The sequence below is a fragment of the Marmota monax genome, unplaced genomic scaffold (assembly GCF_021218885.2).
Source record: "Marmota monax isolate L192 unplaced genomic scaffold, Marmota_monax_Labrador192_F-V1.1 WCK01_AAM20220418_F8-fsc00092, whole genome shotgun sequence".
Classification (NCBI taxonomy): Eukaryota; Metazoa; Chordata; class Mammalia; order Rodentia; family Sciuridae; genus Marmota; species Marmota monax.
In genome coordinates, this window is record NW_026692583.1 from 6,034,053 (window position 1) to 6,047,002 (window position 12,950).

Consider the following 12,950-nt stretch of genomic DNA (forward strand, 5'->3'; position numbering starts at 1 on the left):
TGGAGAGAAGTAAGAACTAAATTCTAAACCATTAAGTTAATCAGATCATGTGAATTGTAAAAGAGGAGGCTTTTCCTTCATTTGTAAGTGGCTTTTCTTCCAGCACCAGATTTTTAGATGCTAGTATTGAGACTATAATTGACAATAGTAGTTTTTTTCCCCCTCTTTTAGAATAGCCATCTCTGTTCACCATGGCAACATCCCAGAAGATAGTCTGCTTGATCTAATGACAGGAAGCATGTCAAGGAGTTGTCTTGAGCATAGAAGTTTCTGAGATTGTGTTGGGATTATCTGTTTCAGAGGAAAGTGATAATGTATTTTACAGTACTCTGTGTTCTTTCTGCTGTAGTTTTGTTGTCTGTAAAGAGACTGTGAGTTTAGGAATCACTTGTGATTCCTGATGGTATTTTAAACTGGTTGTGTGCTTTATTAGGGCTGAACATACTTGATTTTGCTTTTTATCCAAGTGTTTTGCTGAGACTACAGGGTTAAAGTTGTTTTGTTTTTTAAAAATTTTGGTTATGTGAATTAAGAAGATTAACTTTGAATACCATATTAGGTTAGAAGAAACACATTTTCTTTAACTTGTTCCATATGTGCTGTACTTTTTAGCTATGTGTAATTGAACTGTAAAAAATGTCTTTCTAGAAGAAAGGGCCAACTTATAAGACATACTGTCATAGTATATACTCAGATGAAAAGAAAATTGTAGGATTGAATTCTCAAAAATTTTGTGATTTTGTATGAGAAAATTCAGTCTTGATTTATTTTTATTCTAGAAGGAAAATAATAGCATCAAGTCTTAATGATTTATAAAACATAGTTTCATTAAACGGTTAGAAACTTGATCTATCATAGGGTTCTAAAAGAATGTTATTATTTTTTTGGGGTGGTACCAGGCATTGAATTCAGGGGGACTTGACCACTGAGACACATACCTAGTACTATTTTGTACTTTATTTAGAGACAGGATCTCACTGAGTTGCTTAGTGCCTCGATGTTGCTGAGACTGGCTTTGAACCCTTGATCCTCCTGTCGCAGTCTCCTGAGCCTCTGGGATTACAGGGGTGTGCTACCACACCTGGCCCAGAAGGATATTATTTGTAAACTAACTTTAAATCCTTCCTTCCTTCCTTCCTTCCTTCCTTCCTTCCTTCCTTCCATCCATCCATCAGTTTACAACTTACAAACTTATTAAATATACATTCTTTTTGATGCCCTGAAATAGAGATTTAACTTTTTGGCCTTCCCATTCCCTTCCATTAATAGTAGTTCTAAGGAGTTGGGCACTGTGGTGCACACCTGTAATCCCAGCACCCTGGGAAGCTGAGGCAGGATTGCAAATTCAAGGCCAGCCTCAGCAACTTAGCAAAACCTTGTCTCAAAATAAAAACTAAAAAAGACAGGAAATGTAGCCCAGAGGTAAAGTGTCCCCAGGTTTACCCCCCCCCCCCTTTACAAAAAAAGGGGATAGTTCTAAGGAACAAAGGAATACTTAATCAGCAAAGGTAATATTAATACATCAATCTGTATAGTGCCACGAAGAATCAAGGGGAGGAAGGCAGGCCCTTGAAGGAGAAAAATTATGTTAAATATGAAGAAAGACAAAGGTTCACAAAGAATGAGGCAACAGGAGGGGCAGGTCATGTTTACTACAGCAAAGGGGGACACAGAGCACATATTCCACACTCTAAAGCCACAGGAAAAGACCCTAACTGAAGAGATGGGTTGGACTTTTTAGTTCTCAGAGCACAAGCAGCTGATCACCAAGCATGGTTTCTAAATGAACTTGGTTCAAAAATCCATCTGTTTGCAAAGAAAGGGCTTCTTTTGCCCCTTATGAAAGCTCATTTGAAGAACTGCAATTTTACATAGTGGTGGCATTCCGGGAAGCATCTAATCCAGTTAATCAAGTTTATTATCTTATAGTCATGTAAAAGGCGTTTCTGAGCAGTTTGAGCACTACCGATGGAAATACGATACTTGGGCCACTGTCTCTTGGAGATTCCTGCTGTAAGAATTGCAAGTTTCTCCAGAGAAAGCACTTGCCTGGGTGTGACTCAGGGCCGGGCAGGAATTCACACAATGAATCCCAGTGGTGGGAAGGCGAAGAAGTATGCCCAGTGAGACCACATTGTTCAATAACATCGCTTCTCTGTAGAGGTCCCTCTGAACAAGGTCCAGGCATCCCCATTCCTCTCGAGTAAGGTGCACAGACACGTCCTCGAATGTCTCAAACTCCTGGTACCTGGCTGTCCGCAGCGCAGCTGCCTGGTCTCCTGGGCTTCCCTCGTGGGGAAGAGCAGGCACCTGGGGAGCAGGTGGAGCCTCAGTGAGTCCCTGTTCCATGTCAGTGTCCTGCATGAACTGAGGTTCTGGGGAAAAACTCTCAGGCTGAGTCTCCAAAGACTGAAACTGGACCCTTGGTGATCCTGCTGCTTCTTGGGCCGATATTTACTCCATCCCTGTTTTGGAGGACAATGACCATCACCGAGCAGAGAGGCGGGCCTAACGACAGTCCCGTCACGAACACCTTCAGTGGCGTGGCCACGCCAGCCTTTCCCGGACCGCTCTAGCTAAACTAACTTTAAATCCTAATTATGGAGATAATAGTGTTTTCTGGTAGGTTTGACTTCTTAAAAAATTATTTTTATATACACATATGTATACGTTTATACACAAATAATTTAATAAATATTTCAGAATATTTTTGCATAATTTCAACTTGCTTCAGTACAATATTTTCTATTTTCAAGTTGCTTTGCAATCTTTTTGGGAGTATGTCACTTTACTGTTGGAAAATACTGCTTAGCAGAGCTATATATAATACATTTTTAAATTGAATATAATCAAAGATTAAAATGTAAAATAGGCAATATTATAATTGAGAAGGGAATGTTTTTAAAATAGGTATGTAGACAGAAGCAGTTTGGGACTAGTGATAAATAATTGCTTTTAGTTTTAGAAAACTTTAAGTAGAATCATACAACTTTCTAGATTTATTTTCTGTTCTATGCTTTTGTTGCTTAGTTTTACCTTATATATCATAAAAATTACTTCTGATTCCTAAACCCAGCTGTCCTAAAAGTATAAGGCAGTTTCAGGATAGTCTTTTATTATTTAGGCACTTTGTAGGCTGAGAGAGATACTATAAGATCTCTGTTTTGTTTTTGTTTTTGGTCTCCCTCTTTCAGGCAGAATTAGCTACCCTTCTATCTAAAAGGTACAATTTCCCAATAAAATTGTCCTTAACAATAGAATAGGAACACTTAGACTCTCGATTAATTCAGTATGGTAGCCAAATAGTCAAATGTGACTATTTAAATTTAAGTTAATTAAAATTTAAAAATTTAGCTCTCTGTCCCATGGCACATTTCAGGTGTTTACTGACCACCTTGTTGGACAGTGCAGATACAAAACATTTTCATCACAGAAATTCTATTGGACAGTACTGGTCTAATTTCTAACAATGGTTAGAAATGGCTTTGGGCTTCATTTTAAGGAAGAGGCATTAAAGGTGTTCTAATATATATCCTTTCTTGTTTTCTCCTCCTTCCTTTCTTCCTTTTTGAAATGGTGGTGAATTTTTATTATAATGTAGAATTAGTTTTCTTAGTGATTTTCCTAAGCTTTTATGGTTGACAGCTTCAGGTGCCATGAGAACTTTGCAACATGTCTTTTTTTTTTCTTCCTTGTTTTTGGGAATTGAACTGAGGGATGCTCTACCACTGAGCCACATGCTCAACTTTTTTCATTTTTTTAAAGAGAGAGAGAGAGAGAAAATTAAAAAAAATATATATATTTTTTAATTTTATCGGCGGACACAACATCTTTGTTTGTATGTGGTGCTGAGGATCAAACCCGGGCCGCACGCATGCCAGGCGAGCGCGCTACCGCTTGAGCCACATCCCCAGCCCACTTTTTTAATTTTTTATTTTGAGACAGCGTCTTACTACATTGCCCAGGCTGGCCTTGACCTTGCCATCCTCCTGCCATAACTTCCCAAGTAGCTGGGATTATAGGTGTGTACCATTGCACCTGGCCTTTTCAGTCTCTTTTGATGAACTTTAATTTATAAATGTCTTTCCACTTCCATTAACTTTATTGAGAGAGGTTTGTTTCTTCACTATCATGCTAGCTTACTACTAAAATTTTTTGTAAACCCTGGGCAAGATTTTTGGAATACTTATTTTGGTATGGTTCTGCATAAGTGTGATAGATGAATTGTGCCAGTTTTGGACTTTATAATCCTTAGTTGCTTTTGTGTAGTATGTTTATACAATTAATGTTTGGTGCTATATAGAACATGGATTTTTCCTGCAGGACATATGGTTAGATTTTATGGCTCTTTGATACCACTGTAGAAATAGATGTTGGTTACCTTTTTCAATTTATTTTTTTTGTTTTGGTTGGACACAATACCTTTATTTTATTTAGTTATTTTTATATGGTGCTGAGGATCGAACCCAGTGCCTTGCACAAGCTAGGCGAGTGCTCTAGGGCTGAGCCACAACCCCGCCCCTATTGGTTGCCTTTTGAGGTTGTTTTGGTCTGTTTTTATTTTGGGAAAGAGAAAAAGGAAATTTTAGGAAATATTGTATGTATTCCATGAAATAAGGCAATTTGTTCAACAAACATTTATTAAATGCTCTCAGAGCTTTGGGAGAAGAGTTTCATTAATGCCATTTCCTTAGTGGGTTTTCTGATTTTCTTTAGGATTGCAAATGGGGCAGCATTTCAAAGCAGGGGATGTTTCTTGAATGTGGCTGGAGATCCAGATGTGCAATCCAGTTGACACACTATCTTGGAATTATTTCACTGAAGATTCTAATCCTTTGAACTTAGTCTAGAGAATGTATGCTGTTGTGGTGACTGAAAATTATTTTGAGGTACTCCTGCCAACTAACTGTACGTTTGAGACTCGCTTATGAAGAGTAATCCTCCCTGCCCTCCTGCCCATAGGGCCATATTCCATGTAATGTGTGAGTTGCAAGGGGAAGAGATGCCAGCTGAATTTGTCTTGAATTGTTTTCACTTAAGTTGGCTTAGTCTAGCTTGTGGCAATTGACTGCTTAAAAACATTAGAAAAATTTAGGGAGGGAAATGGTTAACTTTTTCAGAATCCTTAGAAGAGTATTTCAGGAAGAAATCTGATTTTGGTTAAGCCATGGTTAAATCTTATTAGAAAGAAGAACCTGGATTTACCACAGTATATCATTCCAGGAAATACTATCTTGGTTTTCTTTTGGCCTTGGGACATTTTATGCAGTTCTGGAACAAATCTCACTGGTAGGAGGTTGGGCTCTAATCTGACCACTCCCTTAGCAGTGGAGAGGAAGCCATGAGCAATAACAAGGATGATACCTACCTAGAGAGGAAAGCACAGTAGAACAGATTGGGTAGAGGAGGTAAACTGGGTTCAGAGCTGTGACTTTTGAGATGTTGCTTCTGAAAAGGTGTGGGACGGTAATCAGAAAGGGACAGAAACTGATCAAGTGGCACAATTGTAATTGGTATCTTTATAATTTTTTTTTTTAAATAAAGCCATGAAGGATAACCTTTAGCACATGTGGTTTTAGTGAGGACAATTTAAAAGTATTTCCTCAGTGTGGCGTTAGGGTTCTCATTTAATCCAAAATAGAAATTATTTTTTTCCCCAATAGAAAGTAGAAATTCTTAAAGGATGTTTTACACTGAAGTATATCTCTTTGGTTTGTAGTTTTTCCCAAGAATCAAATTCTGTAACATTCTTACGGTATGTCACTGATAATGGGTACCTAAAATGTTGACAATTTAAAAACCATTAGGCCTGAGCACTTCTTAAAATTATTAATAATTATTTGTAGGTATGTTTCATTTTGCCAAGACATGTAATAATTGGAATGCATAAAGTGCATTACATATGATGAGTCTTGGAGGGGGCTTTAATGTTTCCTTTGTTCATATTGTTTTTTTTTTGGGGGGGGGGTACTGGGCATTGAACTCATGGGCACTCAATCCCTGAGCCATATCCCCAGCCCTGTGTTGTATCTTGTTTAGAGACGGGGTCTCACTGAGTTGCTTAGTGCCTTACTTTTGCTGAGGCTGGCTTTGAACCTGAAGCTGCTAGGATTACAGGTGTGTGCCACCATGCCTGGCCATATTATATTTTTGACTAGGTAACACTTTATTTTTTTTCCTGATGCTTTGTTTTTTACACATAATATTCGAGTTAGTTTTAGCCCCTTTTTCCTTATTATTACAGATGCTATATTTGTATTTTTTAAAAGACAGGTGTTATATAAAGAAAGATTTCCAAGGAAATATATCTACGTTAACCTTACCTTGTAGAATGATAACCACCTGTGCTTTAAAGATGATTTGTGTGCTTTATGTTTTGAATACTGTGATGAATTCATGTATTCTAACATAGTATGTTTTGGTCCACTACAGTTAATATTCTCAGTGTTTCAATTGTCCCATCTTTGGCTACAGAAGCCTGTTCAGGTGGCTTCTGAGTCCTATTGATATGATGATAGTAGTCATCGATACCATCTTGCTTTTTGGTATGACAAGGGCTCTTGAATAAAATATGCTCCAGATCTGGAATCAGTCTCTTTGCCAAGGAATTCTAGATTGTTGTTGGTACTTAGTCATTGTTTCTAGGCCTTTTCAGAAAAGACACCTAGAGGGGTGTGTGTGTGTGTGTGTGTGTGTGTGTGTGTGTATGTGTTTCTTTTTTTCTTTTTAAAGCAAAAGTGCATAGTAATTCATTCATTGGCAGTTCAAGTGCAGAACTATAGGTTTTTTAACTTAGTATCATCATTCTTAGGCCTGTGTGTATCTTCTTTCTCCCGTGCTAAAACTACAGGTTCTCAGCATATTTTATTTGCATTAATCCCATAATATAAATGCATTTGTCATGGAATAACAGCACTGCCATCAACAACATCATTGCTGGAAATGGTATTATTTGTTGTTGTCTGTGATTGATATATATGTATTTTTAATAGATTTTCTTTGTTCTTTTAAAATGTAGTCCCATAGTCAGATCTATAAAACAAAGCATATTCTAAGAAATGTGGCAGGAATACACATTTTCTTTTTTAACCTGATAAACAGTAAGCTGCTTAGAGGGTTTAAGTAGGAACAGATGCATAGTTGCAAATTAGTGCTTTGGTAACTTCCTTATGCCCTGGATAAGGGCTGGTAGGTGCTAATTGCCAGATAACCTTAATAGTTTTGCATATCATTATGTTTTTTTCTTCTGCGGACTTTTTTTTTGTCCTTCACTGATAGGTGTTCATTCTTGAGACTAATATCTCAAATGCATTGGTGTAAGATAGCTTCACTTCTGTCTTGCCTCTGAAGAAGCTTCATTCCTTCACTGCTCACAGCTTGGTTCTGTGCCTTGTGCTTAAGGAAAGATTTTTAGATAGTCTCATACTTTGGTAACTTTTTTGTTTTCTTTAAGCAAATGAAGTGTAATACAATTTTAGTTTCCCAGCCCATTTAGGGGAAGTACTCCTCTCTACATAACATAGATACTTCCATCATGCCAAGAGAAACAGTTTTACCTCAATCACAAAAGAAGAAAGTTCTCTGTGTTGCTTAGTTTTTTACAAACCTAACTTGTCTTCTAGGTCCATCCATGTTCTGCCAAATGACAGGAGCATCTCTTCTGAGGCTGCATTATATAACATTAATGAATGGATGGACAGACAGACATGACAATTTCTCTTTGTCCATTCATCCACCAGTGGACAATTCAGTTGTTTTCATGTCTTCACTATGGTGAAAATGCCACAGTGAACAGTGGAGTATAGTTATCTTTATGAGGCTATGATTTTATCTCCTTTAGACATGTACCCAGGAAGAAGAGTTACTGGCCAGATGGTAGTTGTTTTTAATTTTGTTAGGGGGCTCCGTATGGTCACATGGCTACATTCTCACCAGCAGTGTACAATGGTTCCCTTTTTTCACAAACTTTCCAATACTTACTATTTGTCATCTTGTTGATAAACGCCATCCTAAGTGGTGTAAGGTAATGTCTATTGTAGTCTTGAATTGCGTATTCCTGTTGTAATTTTGCAAATATGGCATTGGCAGCTTTTGAAATACAGTAATACCTGTTTCTATATCTGCTGAATGTAATTCCCCAAAGTTTTGGTAGTTTTCTTAATTTTGTTCAACTAAGTTTCATGTTTCTTTAAATAAGACAAAAATATTGAGTTTTTATTCGGTGTATTTTAAAATTTTGAAAGAAGAAAAATTTTTTTCATATTAAATGTATTTTTAATTGAGGATTTAATGTGTGTGAGTGTATCCCAGTAGTGAGATTTTCATTTCCTCAAAATAGGACTTGTTATTGCTTCTCACGCTACAGGAGTGGTAGGAGATGGACTTGAAGAGTAGGAAAATAATTGAGGTTAATTTAAAATGGCAGATTCATGTTCATTTATGAAAACACACTTGCTTTTATCAAGTCTGTCTGAAGCCTGTTCTTACAGGTAGCACAAGGCTTCTCTCTTTCTCTGGCCTGGTAGAATGGGGAGAGGATGCCTGGAGTAGGAAAGTCTAGGAAAAGAAGTTTTTTTTTTTTTCTTTTTTCAGATTCTGTTTTCAAGGAACTTGGTAATGAAGAACCCTTATCTTTGGTCCCAAGTAGCTTATAAGAACAGGACTGATTCTGTTGAATGCTACTGAGTGAAAATTAGGAAAAAAGAACTTAAAAAATAGGCTAGAAAAAACATTTTTATAGTGTATCATTTTGAAGTATTAATTCATTTTTCATAGATTATTATAGTACTTGTTTAGTTGGTGTTTTGAAGTGTTCTGGAGTTGAGAACTCAAGAACACTGTATCTTTGATGTTTCCATTACTATTTTCTGAGTTCTGATTAGGCTTCCGCAGCCCTGTGAAGATAAACCTGTGTCCCAGAAGGCAAACTACATGAGAAATTGAGAAATTAATTTTAGAAGGCCATGTGTGGTTGGAAAAAAGTGTTGTACACTTCCACTCATTGATTAATGTCCTAGGTAATCATGAGAGGAGGCAGGAAGGAGGTGTTATTTGTAAATACCAACTGTGGACACCACTAATGAAAATAGTAATCTGTTGCTTTTTCTTGGTAGTGATGTTATCCTACTATTTTCTCATCTCTTTTTTGCTACTTCTGAACTCTGGTTGGGTTAGCTTATGAAAGTAATTGTGTAAACTGGGATTTATAAACCATGCAAGGCAGTTTAGAACTAAGGACAGAAGCTGGGTCTGAGGAATACAGTGAGTCAGAATAAGGAGAGAGTAGACCGAGGAAGACACGTAGAATAAAGAAGAGATGGCAACTAAAGATGCTGATGGTGGGGAATGAGGCCAGGTACTATATTAAAAGGGGGGGGGGCAGCAATTAAACACCAGAACACATACTAGATACAAGACAGTTGATCAGAAGTTAATAATTTAGGAATCAGAACATCTTTGCACACTAAAAAAGAGATTGTCAGGAGAAGCAGCATAAATCACCTACAGCATGTGTATGAGACAGCATCTTCTTAGCCAGGGAAGTTCTTACATGATCTTGAGAGACAGTAACTACTCCTATATGATAGTGATCACAGAATATAGCATTGGCAATCCAGGACACCTGAGTGGCTGCTCTAAATCACTGGAGTGTTATGGTATGTTAGGTTTTGTTAAGTTCTCTTATCTCTGAAAGTAGACAGATGTTTAGATTGTGGTTCATAAGATCTCTGAAAGTAGACAGATATTTAGATTGTGGTTCATAAGATCTAAATCTGTTTGTGGGCAGAACTTTAGAGTTAGGTTGACTTTTATAGCATACCACTGACATTTGGAGAGATGTGTCTTGAAGCCTTCCAAAAGTCCCACTTCTGTAGATACCATTATGATATAGAGTTTTCTTCCATAAGATAAAATTTTTGGCCTGGCTGGCATTCACCAAAAATATTTGTGCAGATGGCTGTTTCTTGTTTCTGACTAAGCATATGGTTGACTGGTTTAGTTCATAAATCTGAGTGATCCCTAATGACTTTCCACCCTTTTGTTTTTGGCTAACACTAGTTATCTTTCAAATTCTTCACTTTTACTACCAGCTCTAGTAGGTAGATTTTAAAAAATTTATGTCCATTTCCATTAAAAAGAATTTAAAATAATAGCTTTAGGAAAGTTACTATGTTTCTGGCATCAAGTGAAGAAAAAAAATAAATCACCCAAAATCATAAGGCTCATTGGCAATTGAAGTGATTGCGCCCTCTCATTAGGCTTATTGTGCCAGCAATTCAGTTTCAAGCCTGTGCAAAATCGTAGGTGACTATATTTTAGTATTATTTTTTGGTGGGTCTTGAATAGTTGAAACTGAAAATACCAAATCCATAAATGTCAAGGACCTTCCTTCCTTCCTTCCCTCCCTCCCTCCCTCCCTTCCATTTTTTTGGGGTTCTGGGGATTGAACCCAAGGGTGCTTAACCACTGAGCTACATTCTCAGCCCTTTTTGTATTTTATTTAGAAACAGGGTCTTGCTAAGTTGCTTAGGGTCTCACTAAATGGCTGAGGCTGGCCTTGAACTCACATTCTCCTGCCTCAGTTTCCCAAGACTGGGATTATAGGCTTGGTACCTGGCAGGAGCTTCCTTTTATATGTGGATTTTCTGGGAAAACGTTTAAGGCAGTTCATTTGTAAATTAATACAGGTTAAATATCCTTTATCTGAAATCTTGGGACTGGTGTTTCAGATTTTGGAGTTTTTCAGAATTTGGAATAAATGCATAAACTTTACTGGTCAAGCATGCCATGTGCTCAAAAAAGTCGGATTTCAGGGCATTTTAGATTTCAGAGGATTTTGGATTTCAGATTATGGATGCTCAGCCTGTGCTAACTTTTAGTAATAATTTGGTTACAGGGACTGTGATTCTAAGCATATTAAATAAAATTCTGATAAGCATACAAGAATTAAACAATAGATGTTTCTTTGTCTCACTTTGTGTCAGTTCTATTATAACTTCCCTCTAGAACTTCATGAAGGTTAACATTTTCTTACCTTGGTTAAAGGTGGGCATTTAGTTCTGGGCATAAATTTAGTGTTATAGTTCTCTGACATCTTGTTTGTATGAGGGAGGTACTCTTTGATTCCTTTGGGTTATTGCTCAAATATTTTTTCTTACAAGTTTCACTAGTTTTTAAGTAATGATAGCTGTTGTTATTGATGATGTGATATTTCCCTGTTTTCTATTCCCATCATTCTACCACTATTTTTTCACAATGTCAATTAGTAATATGAATTTAATTTCCTGCCCATAAGAAGTAAGAAAGCATAGTTCAAACTACTACTAAGGAATAGTTAGGTGTATCTTGGGTTTCCTTACACACCTTTTAAAGGATGATGAATCATTTCTGTTATTTATCTTTGAGGTCATGTAGATTGATTTTAATACTACAATTGAAAGCCATGATTTTATATTTAGTATTTTTCACCTGTCTGATTAAGATCTTCATGTAGAAAAAAATTTGAAATCTACAGTTTATTATATATTTTGTTGATCATTCAATCTGTATTCAGAAAATATTTAAGTGCCAAGAATATTGTTAATGAAAACTCAGTTCTTGTCCCCAATGCCAAGCCAGTAATAAGGACAAGGTTTTGAGAAAAAGGAACAAGAAGTTTTATTGCTTTACTAGCAAAGAAGAAGCACAGGGAACTCCTGTCCTAGAGGCTGTGATTTTTTCCCCTTCATGGGGAACAGGGAGTTTTAAAAGAGGTGATTCAAAGGCTACATTTCATATGTTCTCCAAGTAATTCACTTGGGAGATCATCATTTCTGAGATCTTCTGGTGCCATCTTCAAGTCTGAATTACTTCGTTCTTGTGGTGGGTGTATGGTTAAGGACAGAGAACTCTGCCTAGTTTGGGGAAAAAAGTTAATCCTGTTTCTCCAAGATTAGGGACGGGGAGAGATTATGGAGGAGTAGGGAGAGAGGAAGAGAAACAAACATGTCCTTTTTAAAAATAAGTCACAGTGACAGAGCAGCAAGGGCAATATTCAAATCATGAAATGTACCACTGTTACCACTGCTCTCCCATTTTGACGTTTGCTGCCTAATGCTTTTCTATGGTTTTAAAATTATAAAGTTTCAAAGTTTTATTTTAAATGTGACATGGCATAATGCCTAGTGTCTTGATGCTGTAACTATTGTAGCTTACTATTTAATTATCCATCTATTCATCCGTATTTCCATCCTTTTATCATTGTCTGTGTTGTTTGTTGAGGTTAGGAAGAAATAACATCTCTGTGCTATACATTTATAATTTAGTGGGGGTCTGTTTAGTCAGTAATGTGAGGCTTTCAGATTTCTGGCATTTTTGACTTTATTTTTGTCACTTCTGAAGAAAAGAATTGATGAATTTCAATAAGAGTTTAACATTTTGTAGAGAAATGCATCTTTATTTTATCCTTTCTTTGAATTGTGTTGAGGCTTTTAATTTAGCTTTTATGAAATAATCTGAAAAGTAATGCTAGGAATCTCTCTCTGTATTGCAGTACTAGGGATTGAACCCAAGGGTGCACTACCACTGAGCTCCATGCCCAGTCCTTTTTTATTTTTTATTTTGAGTCAGGGTCTCACCAAGTTGCCCAAGCTGACCTTGAACTTGTGATCCTCCTGCTTAAATCATCTGAGTAGCTCAGATTGGAGGTGTGCACCACTGTGTCTGGCTAAGTATCTTTTAAAGCAGCAAACAGGTACAGGCTACTATTGTATGGATTTTAAAGCAACTTCCTGTAAAACAATTCTCAACTTGCTGTTAAATTCTACTATAAAGTATTACCTTTACATTTACAGAATGTTATAGCTTTAAGGATTATTTTATGCATCATTTGAAGATATTTTAAAGCAGAATTTGTGAAAATAAATCTTTCATGGGACCCTAAAATATAAAGCCTTTTTAAATAAAAACCT

At 36.7% G+C, this 12,950-nt stretch overlaps 2 protein-coding genes across 3 annotated transcripts in view; one reads left to right on the top strand and one right to left on the bottom strand.

Moving 5' to 3' along the window:
• Window positions 1-12,950, top strand: part of Med13l (mediator complex subunit 13L) — a 305,063-nt gene that overhangs the window by 56,561 nt on the left and 235,552 nt on the right. The gene's annotated exons all lie outside the window — the stretch shown is intronic.
• On the bottom strand, window positions 1,963-2,381 carry LOC124093650 (transcriptional repressor RHIT-like). Its single transcript, XM_046446240.2, has one exon. It carries the CDS (start codon window positions 2,362-2,364, stop codon window positions 1,963-1,965), a length of 402 nt encoding a protein of 133 aa, XP_046302196.1. The 5' UTR covers window positions 2,365-2,381.

Coding starts and splice junctions, on each gene's coding strand:
- LOC124093650 (XM_046446240.2), bottom strand. CDS start 2,364: ATGCAGGACACTGACATGGAACAGGGACTCACTGAGGCTCCACCTGCT.